General features: G+C 38.7%; 1 protein-coding gene across 1 annotated transcript; it reads left to right on the forward strand.

Moving 5' to 3' along the window:
• The first annotated feature begins 1947 nt into the window (after window positions 1–1947).
• On the forward strand, window positions 1948–25647 carry pdss2 (prenyl (decaprenyl) diphosphate synthase, subunit 2). Its single transcript, XM_056761517.1, has 8 exons — window positions 1948–2491; window positions 9152–9286; window positions 15943–16141; window positions 22234–22308; window positions 22583–22744; window positions 22918–23046; window positions 23380–23415; window positions 25199–25647. The coding sequence occupies exons 1-8, from the start codon at window positions 2265–2267 to the stop codon at window positions 25352–25354; spliced, it is 1119 nt and encodes a 372-aa protein (XP_056617495.1). The 5' UTR covers window positions 1948–2264; the 3' UTR covers window positions 25355–25647.
• The last annotated feature ends 18 nt before the right edge of the window (window positions 25648–25665 follow it).

A 25665-nucleotide genomic window follows, 5' to 3' on the forward strand; every position in this document is an offset into this window, starting at 1 on the left:
TGTAAATTAAGTGACAAAGTACCCATTGCAAGAATTAGAAAAACATAATAGACAAAAAGCTGTCAGCAAACATTGCATAATTGAAATAAACTGAATAATTACAGATGACCAGAACGAGTTAATCATAGAACAGGTTGTTTAGGAAGTAGAGCTGTTTCCTGACGAATGAGCAGACTGTTATACTTTCTATTAAAAAGCAAGGTTATGAGCAGAATAAAGCAGGGGATTTTTTTAAACATTTATCTATTTTAAGCTTGTTTTAGTAGAAATAAAGTTTTAATTTACAGTTATGGATTAGTGTACATGATTGCCAATTGATCCTTAAAACACAGAAACAGTGTGAAATAGGTGTGGTAGTGGAATAATGTTAACGTCCTTGACAAGAACAAAATATTTCAATCTTCAGGATATTAAAAATGTTTTAAATTGACATTGTGACATATTTGACATATTTGATTTTAAGCATCTGTCAGTGTAACTTTAGAGTGTGGCAAACTGTCACAGTCATTTGATTGTGTAACTTTTGAGCCAGTTAGCTGTTAAATAGGTGAGTGGGAAATATGAGATTCATGTGCCATGTGTTGTTGATTAAAGTCATGGGACCCAGTCTTAAATGAAAGGTCACATTTATTGAATTTCAAAGGAAAAGAAAGTTGAGAGGCTTTTAACTTTTTCCTCTCAGTCTTTCTTTCTTACACTCTGTAAGCTTGCATCGGCATGTATAAATCTGTGATCTTAATGATATTGTTCTGTACTATGCTGTTTTAATGCTTCTCCCTGTGTTCAAATCAAATATCAGTAATACATTGATGTTATTCTCAGGCCTATAGGTTCTCTACTCCAAACTTTGGTTCTCTACTGTAGGGTTGGAATATGGGGAGTTGGTTGCCAGAATGTTGGCAGTTTGATCTCTGCAATGAACATTGCCATAGGGGATTATTATGTTATACTTCCAGATTCCCAATGAGATTTGCACTGCAGATAGAATAGCAGTTCACCTTTTCATTTAACCCAGAGCATTTGTTTAGCAGCCTGAACTTCGAATGATCTTAATCTATTGACCTCACCGTCAGTCATAGAGCAACAGTTTTGCCAGTGTGGGCAGTGAGACAGATTTAGATGAACTAGATAATCCTAAAATCATCTTTTTTTAAAGAAATAAATATGTAGGCCAACACAAGCAACAGATCCTCTCTGCTTTAGACACAATTACCCTGAAAACTAACTTTTGGTGGAGTGATAACATGGAGCAAACAAGAGTGTCACTGTCTGTGATCAGAAACATGAATCTCTCAACAAAAGCTGTAGTCTTTTCATGTTGTATAAAGTACAGTAGCCTTTGACATCATTAGGGAACCTTCTCTTGAGTAAAAATCCCACTTGGCTTTTTAACAGCTGATACAGCTAGAGTCAACGCTTTCGACCCAACTGATTTAGCTGGACTGATTTCAATACAGGGATTACCTCAAATACAGAATGATCACTCTGCAGCATGCAAGAATGGGCAAATGCTGTCTCAATTAAGATTGATAACAAAGTGAAAGTTATTAAAACAGTGGTACATTGAATTCCGCCCAATGCCTATTACAGTCTGGCAGTGAGACACAGTTTCTTGGCTAACAACACAACATGACATTTCAATTATATCACACCGTTAAGTGTTATTATGAATGTTATTATAATCCTAATATTATTTATTATGATGAACAGTAGCCTATAAATGTTTAACTTAATCTAATTATTATAAAGATGTTTATTTATACTGTCGAAATTTTACATTTAAAATATACATTTATACATAAAGTATAAATCGAAATATTATATATACATTTTAAATGACGTGATTTCAACAAGACGCAAGATTAATTTAATTCAGGCGTCAAAAGGGGCTCTGGTGATGAAGGGGTTAACTACATCGTTTTTCACGACAGGTCGTAAAGTGTCTCGCAGAAAATGGCGACCCGGTGCAGCTGTCAAAGCGAGTGAGTTTAACGCAGTGAAAGTGGACATTGACACACACTCTTCGTTTTGACAAATGGACTTTTAACAACTTCAGTTTATCGCTCGATAAGTGGAGGTGACGTCTGTATTAAGAGAAGAGATGTTTTTATCTGTAAGGAGGTGACATTGGGCAGGAAAGAGGTTGCAACTGACAACAAACAGATGAAAGACAGTGCCATAGATCTCTCATGTGAAACGATCTGAAAGACAAATGAACATTCACTTGCTCACGTAACTGCTGTTTTCGTTGACTTGCTTTTGAAATGGCTTGGAGGTCACGTCTCTGTTGCATCGGACGGAGGAATCTGAGCATTTTCTCCAGCCCGTCTCCCTCTAATTGGACTAAAGTTGTGTCCGATGCAGAGAAGATCGTCGGATATCCCACGTCATTCATGAGTTTACGATGTTTGCTGAGTGATGAGCTCAGCAACGTGGCCATGCACGTAAGAAAGCTGGTCGGGACGAAACACCCACTGCTTAACACCGCCAGGTATTTATGTAGGCCTATATCTAACTACCAAAATATCAATTGGGTCTGGCTAACGTTACATGGTAATCTTAATGTGCATGCTTTCTTATAGTAAGCAATTATTTACTAATAACTCCGTAAAGTTGTGTTCAAATGCGTCGTTGTTCAGTTTGATCGGCGTATGACATCATAGTACCGAACCGCTCTCGCGATACTCGGTGGTTCTCCAAACACATGAAAGGTCAAAGTGTGTAAAGTACCTGAAGGACTCAAATTTGTGTAAATAACAGGCTAATTTGCCTGAATATAATGGGTGAATCCTACAGAATGCAGACTTTAGTTTTTGCACACATAAAAATATACAGCCACAGCCACAAGTGGTTTCCTTTGTATGCATGATGTTTTCAATGTAGGGATCCCATAAAATAGTTTTCCTCCTGTGTTTTTTTATGGAATTAATTTCTAAAAATGTCAATGAGTCATCCACCTTTTTTGGCCAAGAATGTTTAGTTTACATTTTACTTCAATTCTTTTTTGTGGGCAGAAACTGCATAGTGCTTTTTAATCAAACTTTTAACTCAAATAGAAATTAAACTGTTTAAATCACTTTTATATTTATATTTTTTAAAACGGAATCTAGAGATTATGTATGGATTTGCAGCTGTGAAGGTCTAAGGTCCTTTTCCAGTTAGAAATGGCTGTGTTGTTGTGCATGGTGCCTAACCTGTAAATTACCTAAAGGAATTTACCTTTACCTTAAAAAATCTTTCTTCATTTGCTGACCCTGTTGTCATTTTAAACCTGTGCGATTTTCTTTCTTCTGCAAAATGCAAAAGAAGATATTTTGCGAAAACTGTTGGATCCCCCATTGACATCTATTATGGACACAAAACCAATGCAAGTCAGTGGGGACTAACCGTTTTCTGTACCAAAATATCTTTTTATGAAGAAAGTCATACGAGTTTGAAATGACAAGAGGTCGTGTAAAAAAAGGACAGAATTTTCATTTCGAAGGTGAATTATTCCTTTAACAGCGATTTGCTATGGAAGTTCTTAAGTCACTTTTAATATTAGGTGTCTTCCAAGTTATCACGGCCAAAATTAAGGAGAGTCCCCCTGTGGCTAACAGGCCACAAAGAGAGGTCAAGCTCATCTCTTTGTTTCTCTCTAGTATAGCAGTGTGTTTTTTAGGGGTATTTGCATTTTATGCTTATGTGAGGTCTGGTTTGTTGATGCACAAAACATCCATTTATGTTTCACTTAAAACAAGAGCTGGACATCAGAATGCTCACCAGCTGAAGGACGTACAGAGACAAAGTTTAAGAGGACAGCAGGACCTTAGTGTTTGTGTGTTTGGTTGGAAAAGAGAGAGAGAGGGGAGTGAGAGTGAGTTCAGGAACCCAATCCGGCCCATCCAGACGACAGTGCTGGAAACAGTAGCCCAAGGGTGTAATAACCTATACACCTAAATCTGATATGAAAGTCCATTTGACAAGGGAGTGGGGACCCTTAGCGTCAGTGCAAATTCAGCCGTCTTTTAAGACGCGCCAAAGATATTTATACCCACAATGGCAGGCTGGCCAGCCAAGCTGTGCCAGCTCACGTTCCAGTTCGGCTTTCTGTTCATTCTTAAAAAACATGCCTCAGCAAATCAGAGTTCAGAGTCGCTTGCGGTTGCGGCAGGAGCTTGCGGAGATGTCCGCAGCACTTCAGGGGAAGACCTTGACAAAAACATTTCCACACACAGACACATGCCTTTGATAGGGGGCCCTACTGAACCACAAAACGTGTTTGTTTGAGCAATGTTAGCAACTGTCTTGCACATACAGTCTTTTAAACAGAGCAATGTCACACATTTCCCAATGACATCATCCGTCGGGAAATTTTGATTGGGCAGTTTCAATATGGTTAGAGGCCAGCTGCACTCCCATTCATCGATGCTGAAAGAGTCAGGAGTCTCCCTCTTCCATATTCATCTGGTTTAGAAAGCTCATATGAAGAGAAACAGCATTACACGCTGTAATTGGTTAACTGTACATTTCTATGGCCAACAATTAAAACGGGTGCAGGGTGGGCAGAATGCGTCTCTTAGAAAGATTCACACATACGCAGTGTACTTTGCTGCACACTGCGCCTGCTGGTTGTAAGGTTCCATCACTCATTCTCTCCTTTATTCCCTCATTCCTTCATTTCTTATCACCACTCGTCTTTTTTAATGACTCTCTGCTCCTCCCTTTGCAGTAGAGTGAGTTTGTGATTTAATGATGTGTGCGTTCTTTGTGCGTGTGTGTTTGAGATGCAGATTCTGTCTGGTTAAGTGATGGTGTGTGTGTTTCTGGGTGGTGTTTGTAACCAGATTGTTTCAGCTTGCTCTAGTCTGACCTTTGTGTTAGTATCTTTTAAAAATATTGACCCAAAGCCATTAGGTCTTTGATATGTTTTTTATTTAACTGGTGATATAATGTGCTGTGATCATGTCTGTGTTAAATAAAAGTTGCTTTTATTTGGCCTTTAAGTTTTTTTAAGATCATTTAGAGTTTTTGTGTTTCATTGTCTTGTGACATGAGTGTTAACACTGGAATATTGCACATCACTATACACTTCTGTGGTGTTAAAATTTGATTTATTTTTTAACTCAACTGATGTAGTATTTTGTGTGCATTAAATCTACTTATAGTATATATTAGTATTCTTTTTATTGGTCTATTGATGATTGTAATTTTTTCTTTTTCAATTAATTTATTAGAAACTATTTATACATTTTTAATATTTAGTTCTTGTACTCTTTAAATGAAAGTCAAAATGTAGGTCTGAAAAAATATTTTATAGAAAAAAAATATAGAGATACATATTACAGAGATAGATGGATAAAAATTACCTCTGCGTTTAACTACATCTCTAAGATCTCAAAGATGTGATGTATATGGGAGCTGCTCGGTTCATTCTCCTGTTATCTTTCACTTTTCTTTATTTCCAGCTTTCACATTCATATATTTCCCACCAGTCGATTTTTCTTTTATTCTGTCAGGGTATATCCTGCCCGCCCCTCTCTCTCTTTCTCTCTATCCTTTTTTCTCTCTCTGCTGTTTGGTAGTGGGCGTGTCTAGGTGTCATCTCATCTCGATTACCACAGTTGTGATTCATGACAAGCGACTCTTTGGCTGGAAACGGGATTACAGCCACCGTCGTCACGGGAACAGCATTGTGCCACACTGCCCGACATCTAGAGGCGATTGTAGTGCAGGTCCATGGAACCCTTGTGATATTTTTGATCACTGTTCACACCTGCAGACTGAGAGTCCGGATTTAAATACATTGTACATTAGAATTTCAATCTTGTCCCCTTTCTGCTGTATGCATTTAAGCCTTACTGTAAAAAATGACACAAATATTTACTTAAAAACATTATGATAACACAAAATATTTTTAAGTACTTTAAATCTTAATATTAATGCAATATTCTATCAATAAATCAAGTAAAATTACCTAAATTTTGTAAGCACATATCACATTATAAACTTAAAAAATCAAGAAGACATACTAAATCAAGATTTCACATTTTTTAACTTCAGTTTAACATTTATTATTTCTTACAACATATACTGTATGATGTACAAGTAAACAATCTCAGTACTGGGATAAGCACCATTACGGTTCATTGAGTGAAAAAAACACATTATGAGCTCTACCACAACCATAACTGAACAACGATGACCACGAAACTCAGAAATACAAACAGAATCTCTTCTAAAGCTTAAAGTCGACTGAACAATTAACACAATCAAGTCTTTCTAAAGCACATAAAATAGCATTTTTTCACAAAAATTACTCTCCTAATGATGTCACATGCAAAGCATGCTGGGAACTCTAAATTCACTGCTCAGTTAGTGAAATTATCTAAAAGAATTCATGTAGTCCCACCACAAAATAATGAAGTAAAGATCCTTCATATGAGTTAAAGTGGTTGAATATGATACAATTAAGTTGATTTCACTCAATCATTTCTACATTTAGAACTCCAAGATTTTTCTATAATTTTAACTTGTATTAAGTAAAGTTTACTCCATTAATATCATGAAATCTACCACAACACAGAATATATATGGTAACCCAAACATTGCCGGTTCGAGCCTCAGTACCAACAGGGATTGTAGGTGGGGGGAGTGAATGATCAGCGCTCTCCTCCACCTTCAATACCATGGCTGAGGTGAGACCCTTGAGCAAGGCACCAACCTATGTACAAAGAAATCTTTAAATTATAGGGAAATTATGTGTCTATGCTATTACTGACAATTTCCCGTATAAAGGAACCAAATAATTTAAGAAAGTGGTTCTTTACGCTAAAATGACAATGAAGGTGACAATGAATGATTAAATAAGAGAGTCTTTGTCTCTGAGGAAATTTGACCATTTGTGCTGCTGTGTCCATAGACAGCAATTAGTTATTTGTAATATATGTAGATTTTAGGCAGATAATAGAGCGACGTAAAGTTTTAGAGAACCAGCCACCAACCGACTCACGGATGCAAATTAATCATGACGTTGAAAGGCAGACCAGCTCATAACAGAGATGACCTCTGTCTTCGAGACCCCCTCATGACACTGTGATTAACAAGCTTGAGAGTGTCTTTGTGTGTGTGCAGGATCTTTTTCTCCACTTAGAGAGAGAGAAAAATGGGGAGATGGGAGGTGAAAAGAGGGCGAGATTGTATTGGAACGTCATATTGCCTTGTTAGTTTGACACTGTGCATTTCATTTAAACATAATTATGATATGGTCTACCAAGAGGGTCACACTGCATATTTGATAACACAGGTGCATATTCAAAACTTTTATATTCCTAATCCTAGGTACTAGTATTATTAAACTATATTTTGACATTATATAAAGACAACTTAAGTTATGTTTAAAGTCTGTGGGTTGTTAGGGCGTTGTTGTAAGTTTGCTAGTGTTTTTTGGCAAGTTGGCATTCAGCTTCTTGGTATTTTGGGTGGTTGCTTAATGGCCCCACCCCCAAATCTCTGTTATTTTGGTCCCTTTTCTGACTGAATATTTCCTTGTAGCAGCCAGCACCAAATTACCTTAGATTCGCTTTGTCGTAAACTTTGCATTTCGGTTCTAAATTAAATGTAAGTTGCTGTTGACTCTAGTTTAAAGAAGAGATTTTTAGATGTTCAAGTGCAAACATGGGGGGCACGGTGGCTTAGTGGTTAGCACGTTCGCCTCACACCTCCAGGGTTGGGGGTTCGATTCCCGCTTCCGATTTGTGTGTGTGGAGTTTGCATGTTCTCCCCGTGCCTCGGGGGTTTCCTCCGGGTACCCCGGTTTCCTCCCCTGGTCCAAAGACATGCATGGTAGGTTGATTGGCATCTCTGGAAAAATTGTCCGTAGGGTGTGAGTGCATGAGTGAGTGTGTGTGCCCTGCGATGGGTTGGCACTCCATCCAGGGTGTATCCTGCCTTGATGCCCGATGACTCCTGAGATAGGCGCAGGCTCCCCGTGACCCGAGGTAGTTCGGATAAGCGGTAGAAAATGGATGGATGGAAGTGCAAACATTTTGGAGTCAGGGCCCTTCTAATAGACTCCTGTCAGTCTGTATAAAGAGACATAGACTGTCTTCTTAAACCTCTGTTATCTTTACGAAGTGATGTAACCTCTTGTCAACCTCTCTCTTAAAAGATCTAGACTCTCATGATCTCTATGAAGAGATCTATGCTCTTATCGACCTCTGTAAAGAAAACTAGAGTCTGTTTTTCTGTGTGAAGAGATGTACAGTATGCACTTACCGATCTCTGTAAAGAGATGTATGCTCTGTTGATATACATTACTGAAAATTGATGTATGCTTTTATCGACCTGTGTGAGATCTAGACTCCTGTTAATCTATGCAGAGATTTTTTTATCTTTGTTGTGGTTCTTTAACATACGTTGCATGTATGGTGTGCGGAGAACCCTACACATCAGGAGGAACTTGGGAAGCTCTTGCTGTTTTCGATAGTTATGGCCCTAAATCATATTTATTCTCTTCATTATTTCTCATTCTGAAGGAGCACTGCCATCAGCGTTACTCCTTCATGAAACTCTCTTATGACCTTATTAAATGTGCAGTTGGTGTCTTGAAATTTACATTAACATTTATGCATTTGGCAAACGCTTTTATCCAAAGTGGCCTGCACTGCATTATCCTATACATTTATACATGGGTATGTGCAATCCCCTGGAATCGAACCCACAAACTTGCATTGTTAATGCAATGCTCTTACCTCTGAGCTACAGGAAAACTATTGAAATATAGAAATGATAGTTTTAAGATTGCAGACTGTGCTTTTAAAAGCCTTGGATTTGCATGTGCTGTACAGTAAATGCAAGTACTGTAGGGTTATGGTGATTGTTCAGTACATTGGTATCAAGTACTATAGATGCCACAGTAGGTTTTTTGTTGTTGTTAATAGTGACTTAAATAGGTATTGCTTTCCTAAAATTTATCTTTTTGGAGGAGTTCGTGTTAACAAAAACATTTTTATAGGATAGTTTGTAAAGAAATAGGCCAATACCAAGTGATTTTAAAGTCATATCAAGATTTAAAGTAGTTGGGTCCTGTCCTGTTAGGTTGGTGAATATTTTAATGATGTGTAGGACACTGCACCCTATCTACTCATTTACATTCATGTTTTATTTTTAGGGGATTTGTGTATGACAGCCGGAACAATCTACAGATGAGAGGTCTTGTGGTGCTGCTCATGTCAAAAGCAGCCGGTCCAAGTTCCAGCACCAGTGACCCGATACATGACAGCATGGTCAGTGGCATCTACCCCAGGTACAGATGCTCCTCTCTGTCTCTCTCTCTCTCTCTCTCTCTCTCTCTCTCTCTCTCTCTCTCTCTCTTTCTCTCTTTCTCCCCCCCCCTCTCTCTGTCTGTCTGTCACTCACGTCCTCCCTCTGATTTGTGCTTTCTCGTCTCTCTAAGGGTCATGGGGCTTTAACAGCTTGTAGCTCTTGTCATTAGTAAGAAATGATTGCTACCGCACACACAGACGAGACATCTGGCTCAGGAAAATAGAGAGTGAGATGAGTGGGAAACTTGATGAGTGAGAGAGGAAATAAAGTATTTTGGATGGATAGATGGAGCACAGAAAAAAGCAAAAATGATTAAAAAAGTGTATGTATGTCTACAGATGTATTGGTAAGTGCTTGGGTGCATTTTTTGGTTGAAAATAAATTACATGTTTTTATTATAAAGACATAATATTATTATTGAGTCAACTTGATATAAGTTTTTTGATCTGACAGTTTCAATCTCATCAATGAACTTACTAATAAAATGTCACTTTGTGATTTGCAATACCCACCATTGCTTGCTGTATGTAACTCAATATCCTAGTCTCTAATACATAAAAAAAGGGAAACAGTCAATAAAATATAGGTATTCACATCACATTAGAAAAACTCTTTATAATACTCAATATAATGTAAGTATTGCAGGAGTTCATATTCCACAAAAACACATTTATAAATAAAAAGGTAAGGAAATGGTGGTTTCATAAAAGTATTTGTCATTTTATAATTTCCACCAACTGAAATTATGCCATAGGTTGCTGCACATGAAGTCACGGCACTGCGCAAGGTGCAGATGTAGAGCAGCAAGTGATTTTCTCCATAGGAATTCACTATAACAAACTCAAAATACCTGTGATTGGCATCGTTTTTGACTGTTAAAATCGATCATACCATGAAAGGTGTTTTTATTGTGCACCAAAAGTTATTGTTCATATTGACTGAGAAACTGAGATAAGAGTGCTTTGTAAACATGAATATGAGGTTAGGTTGAGCCTAGCCGGATGACTTCTGAAACGCTTACCGAGGTAAACGACCTGGTGAGCACAAATCTCTTTCAAACCTTTTCATGAACACCTGCTAAAAAGATCGAGTCATGATTGAACGGAAAAACTGAAAAATATTGTGTTAAGCATTATCTCCCCTATATATAGTTTAAGGTCTTAGCACATACAGTCCAAAATTTTCGTATGTGTTTTTTCGTATTTGGTGCTCATTCGGTGCCTCTGAATTGTCAAAACGCCTCTTCAAATGATTGCTACGGATGCGAAAAACGCAGAAAATCAAACCCAGTCTGAATTTTTTTTATGATGGACGAAAATATGGGAGGCAGTGTGTAAATGTGATTGACACAAAGGGAGGTCGTATTTATTTTTTAACCTGTGGAAATTTCGGACACAAATTTCGGACTCGAGTGCAATGGAATTTAGTCCATTATTAAACAGCCCAAAAGAATACAGAAACAACAAACACAGATTTTTATTTTTTAAACCTTAATTGTAATAATCATTAGCTGCTGTTAAAAGAACAAGCACTTATTCTAAGGATAAGAATAGTCTCACATAAGCTTGTTCTTCATTAGAGTTCATTATAAAGAAATCATGTAACATGGCTCAAGTCAGCAACGAAGTGAGAACATAAAACTTTTCTGTTGTCATATTTATGTTTGATATCAGTGATATCCGTGCTTGTTGTTGTGGTAGGTTTCTTACTTTATCCATTTCATAAGGGCTTGTTTTTTAATGGAAACTCGTGTTAATTACAAGGAAGGTTTGACAGAAATTTGGGCTTACCTGGTGGTTGTGCAGGTCGTGAAACATAGGTATACCGAGTTTGTGATAGTGAATTCCTATGGAGGAAAATCCCTTCCTGCCCTCCAGCCACCTTGCGCTTCATAAATTTGTGAATATAACTTCTATTTGTAGTCACATTTGTTGTATTAAATAATAACATTTATGTTCAAAATTAAGATTTTTTTTAATAAAAATTGTGACAGTAACCTTTGTCTCGAAACGACACACTGCTCACTGAAATGTTTAAAAATGATTCTGAGCCCACGTATGTTCAGATGCGTCTGAGTCACAGTGATAGTTTAGACCTTCTCATTTCATACAGACCTTTCTTCTGGCTGCCATTGCTTCTGGCTAATAACACTTATCTAACAGTTTTCGAAATGTCACCTGAGGCCAGTTTGAGACCGCTTTCTAAAACCAAGGAAGTTTAAACTTTTTATTTTTCTAGAAGAGTGAAAGATTTTTTTTTTTTTCAAAAACCGACACTGAATTCGGAGAGAACGAGGTTTATGGGAAAACAACATCTATGGTAACTGTGTTTTTACGTGCGTGCTTGTGTGTAATAGACAGATCATCGGAAACAGGATATGAAAGTGTGCAGGATAAATTATGTCCAGTTAAGGATACTAAATTGACAGACGCGCAACACACACTCCTGCAACCACATCCACTGGGTCCTTTCTGAAATCCTCTCGCTCTAAACAGGCTGGTGTGTGTGTAGATCCTTTGGCTTCACTGCCAAGGAGTTACCAGAAGCGGCTGTTGTACTTGGCAGTGTGTGTGTATGTGTGTGTAAGCTGTCTGAATGAACTCTTTCTCTCTCGCCGAGCAGGGAAAGAGAGTGTCAAAGCGAATGAGAGGAGGGACCAGCACTCATCACCGCACAGCCTTATTTTCTTTCGCATTCTCTTGGTTGTACAACCCCACGTTTCAATCCGCAGCCGGGGCTGTGGATCTAACAGGAAGTGACCTCATAGTTCCACAGCTGGGAGGTGGGTGTCATGGAAACAGGGTGGTGATGTAGTTCCCCTGAATCTTAATAGATTCAAGGTTGACCCTTTATTCATGTTCGTGTGTGAAATAATTGTGAACGTTGGTAGAACACGCATGTAATGTAACCAACAGATTCTTAAGTGCTTAGATTTAAAGAACTTTAGGACTTCAGTACTTTAAGAACAAAAGTACATTAGAAATCTGCATATTAGTGGTTTGAATAAACTTTGACATGCAGACACACCAGAGATGAAAGGTTTTTTAGAATTAACTTGTTGAATTAAAGGGATAGACAGCAGGAAGACCAAATATATTTCCATGTTTAGAGTCTCCAGTAAGAAAACGTGTCTAAAGCAATTGAACTTCAGTCAGCATGAACCGTACAAACACAACTCTTTTTGTAATATGTAGTTATATGGCACACCTGTTTCTTCTCTCTTCTAGCTATTTTTTCTTTTTTTTTAATTCCCCTCAGCCCCGGCACACCTCTTTCCCCTCTCTCGCTCCTGGTTAGAGGTGTGTTTAATGGTGCTGATGGATGAATTGCCGTGCTGCTCTCCTCCTCTTTGACATGCAGCATTTGTAAAATGTCCCTATCTTCAGTCAGACACTGACATACACGCACACACATACACACAGTGTGGGTGGAAGCGGATGTGTGTGAATTTGAGGTGGATGGTGATAAGTGTGTGCTCTTTGGACAGAAATGCTCTTGTGTGTGTGAAACAGAGATGTCTGTTTTGAATGATTGCTTGACACTTTTTTTTAAAGCTGTCAGTTTGGAACATTAAAGTGACATTCACATTCAGCAGACTTTACTACAGCCTAATGAGCCACATCGGTTTGCTAGGTTTGTGGAGAACAGGATCTGATTGGTTGACGAGTTTGATGAGTTCTATGATTTTCCACTGAAATTTTCTTCAGGTTCAAGGACCCAGATTTGAATCTGATATCAAATTTATCTTACAAAAGGAAATAAAATAAGAGACCATTCCTTATTTTCATTTCAAATCAGCATTTCTAGATATAGTGAGCCCAGTGTTTGTTGAATTTCAACAAAATCAAACCGCAGGAGTGGCAAAGTCATCAAACAGCAATGTTAAAGACTTACAGCATGTCAAGACACATAAAAAATAGGTTATATATATATTTTAAGCTTTTCCTAAATACATGTACAAATATTACTGTTTTATTGCTTGTGAATATGAACATGTTTTTTTGCAGTATTTGAGAATACAGTGCATCTTTTCTGTTATTTTGACCTGTGTTCATTTTCTGCAAATAAATGCAATTTTTTGCAATACAATTTTTTTTATTTTAAATTTGGGAGAAATGTTGGTAGTAGGCCAAAGACTAAAACAAAAGTGAAACGGTCTCTTAATTTTTTCCACGGCTGTATCTTTAAATTATGAGTCAAAAGGAAAAGTGAACATTTGTAAAAGCATAAATAATAAAAGATGTGTGATTAATGCATGGTACAAAAGCTGGGGCAAATGTTTATATAGCAAAGTAAACCGTTGAGTTACAGTTTGGATGAGTTTGCTTGGACATCAACATCAAAAGATACAGAATGAGAGGTGTATTTTCCTTCCCTTTTTACAATTGATGGGTTTTTATTTTACTCTGTACAATTTTTACCTAAATTCTGTTACCCCGTTAAAGCAGACCTGTCACATTTTGTGAAGAGCTAAATGTATAAATACAACTGAACTCAAACTGAACCCTGTTTATATGATCACATAGCCTAAATACAGCAGGCTGAACTAAGAGAATTCTTATCTAGAACTAGTGGTTATATGTTGGTAACTTTGGTGTGTGTGTGTCTTGTTAAAAGACTTATTTCCAATAGTTTAGAAGCAGAATGGTGTCTGTTTGATCATCATTTGGCTGATGCTCCACAAACCACATGTTGTGATGCTTTTTGCGGGAGTGACATCTTGACCTGTAAGGTGATGTGCTGTGAGCATGCATACATACGCTCCAATGAGCTTCAGTGTTAAATTAGCAGAGAAAATGGAGCACACAGAGAAAGGGGGCGTGTCAGGGGGAGGAACCCCTCTGCGACATGGCATCGGTTGCTATGCAACTGAGTTCTGAAGCTTTTTATACTCCCTCTGCTGCCCCGCCCACTGACTTCAAAAAAACACAGACGGCATAGCTACAGATTTAGGGGGAAAATGAGATTTCAAATACGTCAGTCTGCCACACTCAAACACTGCAGCTAGTCCAAACCTGAATGAGACAAAGACCATTTTACCAGTGGTTTACAGATAAACCTATTTACATTTACATTTATGCATTTGGCAGACGCTTTTATCCAAAGTGACTTACATTGCTTTATCCTATACATTTTACATAGGTATCTGCAATCCCCTGGGATCGAACCCACAACCTTGTGTTGTTAACGCAATGCTCTTAACACTGAGCTACAGGAAAGCTTTATTTACAAAATGTTTTTTTTATTAATTTTGCTTAATGCCTCAAACATTACACTTGAATACTAAAATGCTGTATTAACGTTTTTTAAAGGTACAGTTCACCCAAAAATGAAAATTCTGTCGTCATTTATTCACCCTCAAGTTGTTGCAAATCTGTATAAATTTCTTTGTTTTGATGAACACAGAGAAAGGTATTTGTAAGAATGCTTGTAACCAAACAGTTCTTGGCCACCATTACCTTTGTAGGAAAAATTGCTTTATGCATGTCTTTGTTCTGCTGAACTCAAAAGAAGATATCTTAAAGAAAGTATGAAAGCAATTCTGGGGCTCTTTTGACTACCATTGTAGTTTTTCCTACTTTGGTAGTCAATGGTGACCAAGAACTGTCTGGTTACAAGCTTTCTTCTTAATATTTGGAAACAAAGAATCAGAACGAATAAATACAGATTTGTAACAACTCGAGGGTGAGAAAATTAGAACAGAATTTTCATTTTGGGGTAAACTGTCCCTTAAAGTAAGTCAGCTCATCTATTCTATGATCTATGATCAGCTCATGTCAGCTGAAGTGAAACTGACCAGGATCATTGGCCATGCTCTATAAGTGGATGCCTGGAGACGAGAGCGAAGCACAATGGGGGGTTGATTGAGTCCAGGAGATGCTCCATTAAAGAACAGCATTTAATGACAACAATAATTATTGCAGTGGTTTGTAATTACTAAAGCATTGACCATTGTGTGTGTGTGTGTGTGTGTGTGCGCGCTCAGAAGTGACCCCAGCTCCTCTTGTACTGCCTGAAGAGAATCATTTCAGCAAAGCTACTTTTTCTTCATTTTCTCACTCTCTTTCCTTCTCTCTCTCTCTCTCTCTGAAGGAGAGATAAGTGGTCATCAGCACTCCAGATATCTCTTGTGTCTACACGGCAGTTATCAGTAGGACCTCAGTGGTCCAGGGTTATTATGGCCCTGAACCCGGCAAATCAACATTTGATTATAACGTCCATGTGATGGCGTTCTGATAATCCAGCTCGTCTGATAATAAGAGGCAGTTGGTATTTTGTGAAGTGCATCACGGTCACCAGAACACTTGACAGTGTCTCTTGTTGTGCAGAAGAACATTTGGGCCAAAATCACTTCCTTTCCGTGCTATAGTATTGGTTCTGTTTATGGATCTGATTCGCTCTCAGAATCACAATATTTCTCTTTTTTTCAGTTTAACAGCCCTACAAATTTTTTATGATTTTGTGTTGACCGGTTTGCTTTAGTAATAAAGAGAAGATCTGATTGATTGACAGGTTCCAGCACATTTTACTGAAAATGTCAGCAGTTACCATTGTTTCTCAACTGGTTTTGCTTTACATTCTATACTGGACCTCCATAAGAAAGCCCCTATTATTTTAATTCCTCTCTTTTTTCAGTCAGCGTAACTTGGCTGAGATCACAGAGCTGATCCACACGGCGTTCCTGGTGCATCGTGGGATTGTTAATTTGAAGGAGTGGACGAACTCGGACGGCCCACTTAAAGACATGCAGTTTGGAAACAAGATGGCTGTCCTGAGTGGCGATTTCTTGTTGGCAAATGCCTGTACAGGACTGGCCCAGCTTAACAACACCAAGGTACTTTGTACAGTACATCTTAACCCCGTTTGCCTTGGGAGTAAATGATTAAACAACATCCATTCATTCATTCATTCAATGAAATAAGCAATGCAAATATACGTGTACTTGTAAATCAGAAAAAAAGTCTATTAGTCTTTTTATACTGCTTATGAACTTTAAAGAAAATTTTCTTTTTATAAATAAACAAAATACATCTTCCAGATCCAGATTAAGTTAGCTTTAGCTAACTTGGAGATTTTATAACGCACATCTCTGTTCATGATTTTGTTTATGCCATATTTTTGTTTGTTTTCTGTGTAAAACATTGAGGTAAAAAGTATAAGAACACAATCTCACACGCTTCTGGCTTCCTGCTCCAAAAGCTAATTTTTTGCGCTGTTTGTGTATCTGTCTCTGTGTGTGTCCTGCTCATTTCCATACAGTTGCATACTCCTCATTTTCTCTCGCTCATTGTGTGTCTGTGTGTGTGTGTGTGAGAGCATATGTCTCCTACACCCCTCATTAAGTGTCAGTGTTCTTCTCCAGCTCTAATTAGAGTTGCAGTCAAAGCACTGTCTAACTGAATGCGGCCAGCAGCCTGTCTGCCTATCGCTGTGCAGGGTCAGAGCAGCTCACAAGAACATGTTTCTGAATATCACACAGCTTTTTGAAAGGCCAGTTTGGTCATAAGATGGTGGGATTTTGATGAATGCTGCGGGTGTTTGAGAGCAGTGTTTTCTAACCTGTATTGTCTTGCCAGTCTGTGTAATGCAAGTACCCTATCATTCACAAAAGAAAATACAGCAAAGTTGTTTCTTTTTCATCAGATAATCCTGTTAAAGGCATGGGATACATACATGGATCCATGTTTGAGAATAATAACTTTCAGATTCCAGAATTCTGTCATCATTATACTCAAACTCGACTTTCAATTCCAAATCTGTATAAATTTCCTTTACATAAGCGGAAGAATGCTTGTTACCAAACTGTTCTTGGCCACCATTGACTACCATAGTGGCAAAAATTACATGTCCCGATTCACATTTTGCGTCTAAAACCACGCGGAAAACGCAAAATGTACTGCGTTCTCCTTTTTTCCAAAGAGCCTGGACATTGCGCTCTCCTGGCGTGTGTCGTCGCTAAGCAACCATGGGCCACGATAGCCGTTGAGACGAGGACGTATAAACAAAGGATATATGGATTATATGCAGTGAAAATACCTTGCAATAACTCAGCTACTAGATTTAGTTATGCTGTGATCATCTGTGTCTCCATCTTCCTTGAGCTTGTCTATATTGGCTGGTTGGGTCTTGATGTTCTTGACATGACCTGCTGTGCGCCTGGCCTTTCTGAAAAGCTGAGATTTTTTTCATCTCGATGCGAAACTGTAGCTCTTGGAAAAAAAGGAGCGTGTCGCACTGCATGCGAGTCGCGACCGCATCGCCCCTATTTCCGCGCAGCTGCCGCGTGTCAACATTTAAAATAATGAATATGCACGCTAAATGCACGTGAAATTGTGAATCAGGCCAAGAGTGTCCTAGACCGTTTGCTTTCATAAATTCTTCTAAATATCTTCTTTTGTGTTCATCAGAACAATGCATTTTTTCCTACTATGGTAGTAAATGGTGGCCAAGAACAGTTTGGTTACAAGCCTTCTCCAAATATATTTCTTAGTGTTCATCGGAAAAAAGACATGTATATAGATTTGGAACAACTTTTTTGGTGAGTAAATGATGATAGACTGATAATTTTGGGGTAAACTTTTCCATTTTTTGACTCCTATTGGCTGTATTTTATGTATTCATCAGTATACTTATTTTTTTTATTTCACTCTTCTAGTTTGTGTCGAGTAATAATAATAATAATACATTTAAAGGATATAGTGCTTTTCTGGAGCTCAAGTTACAAATAACAACATAAACACAAGTAACACCGGAAAAAAGACAAGACATAACACAATATACATATCAAACATCACAAATAATGATGGTGCGGGGATCAAAACATAGGCCAACGTGAGCAATTGTTCTGTCAAAATGCTCTGTCCATGGAAAAAATCTGCAGAAACCACAGTAGTCCTTCATAAAGCGACACACCTAGCAACCCGCATTAAACCATGCCTCCAGTTGAAGAAGCAGTCCAAGCGAGTGCAAACTCCAGGACCCTGAGCGGCAAACGGGATCACTCGATGCATCCACCGCAGTGATCAAATGAAGGCAGGGCAGAGTCATAGCGACACAAGGAAAACCTCCCATCAGGAACGAAGACACTCTGTACCCGCACAATATACACCACCAGATAGGCCGGATGAAACATCACAACAGGCGGCATACTGTAGCAGGGGACACCACCTCCTCGACACAATAAAATGTCCAGTTAGATTAAAGTTGAAGTCTTCGATCCCCAGTCGTTTTATAAGTGATTAAGACGTACAACAAACGGTTTAAACAAGACTAATCAAACAAACAGCCCGGAGTGAAGAGGGAGCCAAATGCGAACAGCGTCCTCACACCCGAATGTAAGTAAGGGTAAGGGGTGCTTGGACCTCGTTGATGGAGGTTTGTGGTCTATGATAGCACATGTCATATCATATTAAGAAACTGGATAAAAAGGGTTAATTTGTACTTAGAAACTCATCACTCATTTCTAGTTCTCCTATATCTCTCTGGCCGTAACACACGCGCACACGTCTGCACACCCATGCGCTAAAAGTCAATATGTTGGCAGGATCTGTCACCAAGTGCAGCTCTAGAATGCAGTTCTCCCTGTGGAGGGTAACAAACACTTTTCCTTCTGTGTAGTCTCAGACACGCTCACAGAGCTCACTGTAATGTGTGCATGAACAGATATGGAAATGACTATGGGGAAATACAGTAGAACATCGGCAGATTGTCATGACTGATGTAATGGAAAGTTTTTTTTTCTCAAGAGGGGCTCAGCATTCAGACAGCCAGACCTCTGCAGTCAAAACTGCACACCTGATTAGGTTATATCCCGTGTGTGTGTGCGTTTGTGTGTGTCTTTAAGGAGATGTTGCACTGGCGTGGGTGCAGGAGTATGTATTGTCGTGTTGTATAGCACCTCCTGGTGGCAGAAATGGGAAATTCTCGTTGAAGAGGAAACTTGTTTAGAGGTCAAGGATGTGTTTGTATCTCGGTAGGTGAACTTTTCTCTGCTTCAGCAATTGTTTAAAAATGTAAAGATAAAATTAAAATGTATTAACCACAGAGATTACTCATAATAGTAAACCTTAGTTTGTAATGTAAAAAGGATGGTTCACAACTTCACACACTTTTTTTTTTTCACTAACCCTCAAGTTGTTGCAAACCTGTGTAAATTTCTTTGTTGTACTAAACACTATGAAAGATGTACCATACTATGGTAGTCAATAGTGCCCGGGAACTGTTTAGTTTCCCACATTCTTCAAAATATAATCTTAACAGAACCAAGAATTTTATACAGTTTTTTATATTGAGGGTGAGAACATGATAACAGAATTTTCATTTATGGGTGAACCATCCCTTTAACCAGCTATGGATAATATAAATGTTTATATAGCATTCCTGTAGCCCAGTGGTATGAGCATGGTGCTAACAACGCCATGGTTTTGGGTTTGATCCCAGTGGCACAAACAAAATGTATATGATAAGGCAATGTAAGTCGCTTTGAATAAAAGCGTCTGCTAAACTCATAATTGAAAATGTATGTCTCTATGTTTGTCTATCCAAAATAATTGTTTTGAAGGGGGGATAGGTTTATTGGGGCCCTTTTTGCATTCATCTAAATATCCAAGTTTCCCAATAAACCTGAATTCACCCTTTTGAAGGAAAGGGGGCAAATTCTTTCAAACTATAATGGATATTGGATTATGAAAAAGCAATGGTGATATATTTACAATTCTTAAAAATGGCATGTTTAAAGAAAACTGTATCCTTAGGCTTACATTTTCCACCTGTCCTTGACGTCAATGACATTTAACCAAACAAAACTGCCAAGCAGCCATGTATGCAAATGTGGGCGTGTCCATTTAGCATTTGTGCAGCTATGCCAGCTAACGGTTCAGTTAGCGTGAGAGCATTAGCGGTGAAAATCAGTGGTTCTCTCTCCGTGGCTGTGTGTTTTTCCCCTGATTGATCTGTATTATGTATCGTGGCCTTGAGTGGGATCCTGACTTAGTAGACTGTGTGTGTGTGAGCGAGAGAGTGGGATTCTGGCTCGACACTAGTATAAATGGTAAAGGGATCCGCGAGCGGCTGTCTCCTCTTTCTTCTCCTCACAGACCTGTCGGCGAAACACGATGCCGGCTGGATTTGGGAATGAGACGAGACGCAGAGAGGGCAGCTTATCTGATACTTTCCAAAAAAAGCCCCCCCACTTCACGCACACACAAACTCACGCAAAAGACAGACGTACACAAACAGGCAGATTAAATACACATGCTCTCTGTCACACACACACTTTAATTTCTCCCCGTGTGGAGTGTGTGAAGCCGCACATCTGGCTGCGCTATAGGGGCTCTTTCTCCTTTCTGGGCTTTGGGTAGGGGAATCGGGTTCCCTCACTGTTTCCTCAAAGATCTAGTTACTTAGAGGGCAGAAAGAGAGGGGGGAACGAGTGAGAAAAAACAAAGTTTGAGAGAGAAAGTTTTTGGGGAACGGAGAAGAGTAACATAATATTAAATATGAGGAAACGCCGAGTGTCTGGATAGAAGGGCTCTGTTTTTCTTGTTCTCCAGAGATTCTGCTTGCGGACCTGTGATTCAACAGGCAGGTCTTTTGGGAAAAGAGAAAATGAACATCTTAGCGTGAAAATGAGGTGGAGAATGTTTCCGCGGGCAATGAATAGAAAGATGTGGATGAAAGAGTGAACGGTCAGTGAGTAGCTGTAACAGAGTAGCGCCCCCCTCAGGAGCACTGGAAGTAATGCGTGATCCAGAGTGACCTTCCTGATGACCGGTGTACTGTATATACTTTTGTACTCAGGATCCAAGCATTGTAAATGACAAAACAGGCTTTTTTAGGGCAATTTACTTTCTAGCAAATCCTTTTATTCAAAACCTAAAGCTCAATTTGTCCGGGCATGTTGTGTCATGTTGAAAACCACTGCCCGTCCAACAAAAAGTCACCACCCGGGCAGTGCTATGATCTGGGGTTGCTAAAGTTTGTTAGGTCTAGGTTCAGCAACGTTTTGTTCCCAAAGAATGAGTAAACTACCTGAATAAACTGAAGGATAGGAATGCTCCCATTTTTTCTTTTTTTGGTAATTGCCCATACCAATGCCGATGCCTATACCTGTAGTTTTTGGGGGTTAGTGGGGCAATTTTCCAAGCACAACACACTGAATCTAATAGCTGTGTGCCTAGAATCACATTGTGAATAAAGACAATTTTATGTGATCATCACAAACTTTTAAGCACAAATTTCAGTCAGATATGTCAGGTGAAGTATCAGCCTTTGATAGATTATACCTGGGTCCTGGAATGAAACGTTTGGGAATAGTTGGCGTACTCAGATCTAAAGGTGGTCCAATGAAATATAAGAGTGTGTGACTTTTTTTGGACGAGAAGTGTATTCAGAAACAGAAAATCCCCCATGGCGTCTTTTAGGATTGGTTTCACATTATATTAGAAATTCCTAACGAAATCCTGTTCATATTTCTGACAGGACTTTTTGACTAGTGATCTAAACCGCTGTATGTATTTGTTGTATGTTTGTATGAAACTTAAAGTACAAACTTATCAGATGACTGTCTGAATGTGCTGAGTTGTTTTGATGCTTGTGTGTATTAGAAAATGAGTGAGATCTGAATCAATAGGCTTGTGCAGATGTCAGACTTCTCATTAAGCTCTGTATCCTCTGGATATTGCACTCTGTTTTGACTGGCCATCTGTTTAATAACTGTAGTGCTGGTTATTCTATCTCTCCCTCGGATGCTCTTTAAACTAAGTGGCCTGGAAATTTTTTCCCGTATTCTCAAACAGAGAATAAATACTAATTTCGGAACAGATGGGGCTGATTCTGTGTCAACACTTTTCCTCAGAAACTTATTTAATTTATGTGGCGCGAACGTTTCCCCCTTAAGTGTTTTGTAAATGTTGTTGTTTGCTGTAGGTGGTGGAGCTGATCTCCAGTGCTATTGGGGATGTGGTGCAAGGAATCTATTATGACGGCTCCAGTTCTGCAGAGGTACAACTTTCAGCTCGCTGCATTTACATTATGTAGCCACCAGAGGCGCTGTTTGGTTCTCCAACTATCATGATGGTGTCAGAAAATGTCCTTTTTCTGTGAAATTAAGAAACATCTACGTTTGTTAGCAGTTTTATTAATATTAATTTTTAATTAATTGATTTCTATTCCTTACCAAAATTCTTCTGTTATCATTTTCTCACTGTTGTGTTTTTTTTCCAGTTAACATTATTGCTCATTTTATAACATCTATCTGTTTCTCTGTATTCTGAAGGAGGGGGGTCTAACAGTTGCATCATGGGAAGACCAGACATTCCTGTCTCATGGTGCTCTGCTTGCTAAGAGTTGTCAGGCAGCGATGGAGCTGGCCAAACACAGTACCGAAGCTCAGAGTTTGGCTTTTCAGTACGGAAAACATCTCGCATTGGGACATAAGGTGCATAAACATTCTTGCACACCTTGTTGGTGGGTGCAAGCTGTGTCTTTATTGTGTTCTGTCTGTGTTAGCCTTAGCCTGTGTCAGAAAGTTTAAATGGACCTCCCTATTTTTTTCAAAGCTTAGAGAAACTTAGAAACGCTGTACAAAGTTTCTGGACGTGTGTTTTGTAGGTAAACTCGGATCTGCAGCCGTTTACGAAGAGTGGGTCAGAACCAGCTGTGTTTAGTTTGGATTCAGCTCCTGTAGTGTTCCACAGACAGATCGTAGGTCCTGAGAGATGGCGCCATCAGTTACAACAGGTACTGAACAACCACATGACTACTAAAATCACGAAACTAAAATCCACGAAAATGATTAAAATGTGTGATACAAGAGAAAAAACATGGGCAGGTATAGAGATTGATGGGCCATTAAAGCAGGTGTGATGGTACTTAAGTAAACTGGGCTGTATTTCAACCTGCTTTTCTGGTGTATAGTTGATATTTTTACTTACTAGACAGTATGTATCATTAATTGAAGTGATTCAATATATTTTTAGCCTCACGTCTGATGGCAAAATATAGTTACGGTTTAGATTTTACAGTGTCAGCATGGTGTTTTCTGCATTCACATATTTTCTCTCTTCTGTTTAGGCCCAGAATATGGCTAGACAGATTGATTACACAAAGGTGAGCACAATTTTTTATTATTACAGAAATGGAGTTAGATGTAAAAAATGTCATCGTTTATTTTAGCGTCTTTTCAGAACACTTTTACTAGGTGTTCATGGAATGGGGTAATTTTCACAAGTACTCCATAAATTAATTGATTTTCATTTGGCCAATGAATAAGTGAGATTGTCTGTCGAATTCAAAAGAAATCAATCTTTATGGTCAAACCACTAATCAATGAATCCAGCCACATTTCTGTGGATGAAACATTCATACAGCTATAAAACAGATCGGTTTCCTGGAGGTCGTAAAATCATTCCCCACCCCCAAGCATGCAAATGTTTACAAACAAAGTGAAGTTTATTGGTGTCTAGAAAAAAGATATTAACGGGATAGTTCAGCCAAAATAAAAATTCTGTATGACTTTCTTCCACAGAACACAAAAGAAGATATATTTATATATTGACAGCGGCCGACCCCCTCCACTTTATTGTATAGACACAAAAGTCAATGTTTACGGCCGTTTTTCAGTTACCGACATTCTTCAAAATATCTTCTTTTGTGTTATGCATAGGAAAGAGAGAATAATGTGTTTGTGGGAGGATTAGGTTAAGAGGAGCACCTCACTATAAAACATAACTAAAAAACAAACAGTTTGAGAAATAATCATTATACTTCAAAGTTTGCAGTCCTGACCGAGATGACAAATTAGTTTTTCGTTTGTTTTGTAAGGGAGTACTGAGCGAAAGTAAGTTCAGAAATTTGGTTCGCAAAGTCAGAAGGAGAAGATGGAGAAGAAAGACGGGGAGACAGATGGAGGCAGTGATGGGGTGGGGGGCAGGAAGAGGAGGAGGGTACAAGCAGCTCGGGTCGCCGTAGAAACAGGATATTAGGGGATAGAGTGACAGGTTTATTTGGAGAGGAGACAGAGAGACGGTTTGACAGCAACATCACACGAGATTCTCCTTCAACAGGGCACAGACAGACATATCACACCCACACATCGCATATCTCTGTTATCAGCACATAAACGCGAGACGTAAACCTCTCCAGTATACACTCACTGGATTGTTTTTCTCTGCAAAAGTGCGACATGTATCGGGATGATTGTGAGGTCATATCGCTATCATAAAAAACTGAAACAAATTTTATTATATTAAGCGAAATAACTATTTGGATGATTTATTCTGTGTTAAAGTTTAGATCCCCTGGTTCTTATTATGCCTTGTAGCTTTTTTTACTTTTACAGATTTTTACATATATGTTGGTAGTATTTATACCCTTAAGATGCTTCATTTTATTCAAGTAAATGAAATAACCAATTTAAATTAAATTAGAAACTGAACGAATGAGCACACAAACAACTACAGACATCAGCTGATGGAATGATGGCATCTTCTGCCATACCACAGCAATGCCTCTCTATGTCTCTTTCTATTATGTTTTCTCAGTCTCACATTAGTGCAAGCACGTCTCTTCTGCTGTTTTTAACTCCAGGCCCCCAAGGGCTTCTTAGCACAACACATCCCAGAATTCATTTGGCAAAAGGGCCTCTAGCAAAACATGTTTCTACAGAACAGTGGAGGAATACAAGACCACTTCCTGAGTGCAGGTTTTTTGGGGGTTTTAACCAAGCTTTGTACCATACACTTTATGATGAATTCATTTATTGTTAATTACTCACCGAACCCTGTTAATCTATAAAAATCGTGTTTCTGTGCTGCTTTTAAATCAATTTAAAAAAAAGACTGTATTTGTTGATTTTCATCATTGAGAATGATCTCTTCTGTGTCTTCTCCAGCTCTGGGGCCTGATAAAGATGGAAAGAGGCGTGAGCCAGGCTCTAGACTTGTGCAGTTACCACGGCAACAAGGCCTTAGAGGCCATGAAGTGTTTCCCACCCTCAGAGGCTCGGTCAGCGCTGGAAAACATGGCCTGCGCCGTCACCAAGTTCTGAAGATGGTTGTCGAGCTGGAGATAGATATGATATCCAGTTCCCCTCGATCAGGATGCAGCTGATTCGAAGTGATGAATTAAGGTCTATCTGGATTACACTGGTTGGAGTTTTTTAAGGTTCTGACCTGCTTTCTTTGGAGGACTAAGCTACAGAGATTTCCAGGTGATGGTTTTGTTCATCCAGAACTTCAATTCAGATGACTGGCTACAGTTTACCGGACTCACACATAATCTATGCAATCGACGCAGATTGTATTTTAAAATAAAATGAAAATCTCTTGGTTTGAAAATATCCTTATGTTTTTCCCATGT

Source organism: Triplophysa dalaica, chromosome 11 (assembly GCF_015846415.1).
Source record: "Triplophysa dalaica isolate WHDGS20190420 chromosome 11, ASM1584641v1, whole genome shotgun sequence".
NCBI classification, from domain to species: Eukaryota; Metazoa; Chordata; class Actinopteri; order Cypriniformes; family Nemacheilidae; genus Triplophysa; species Triplophysa dalaica.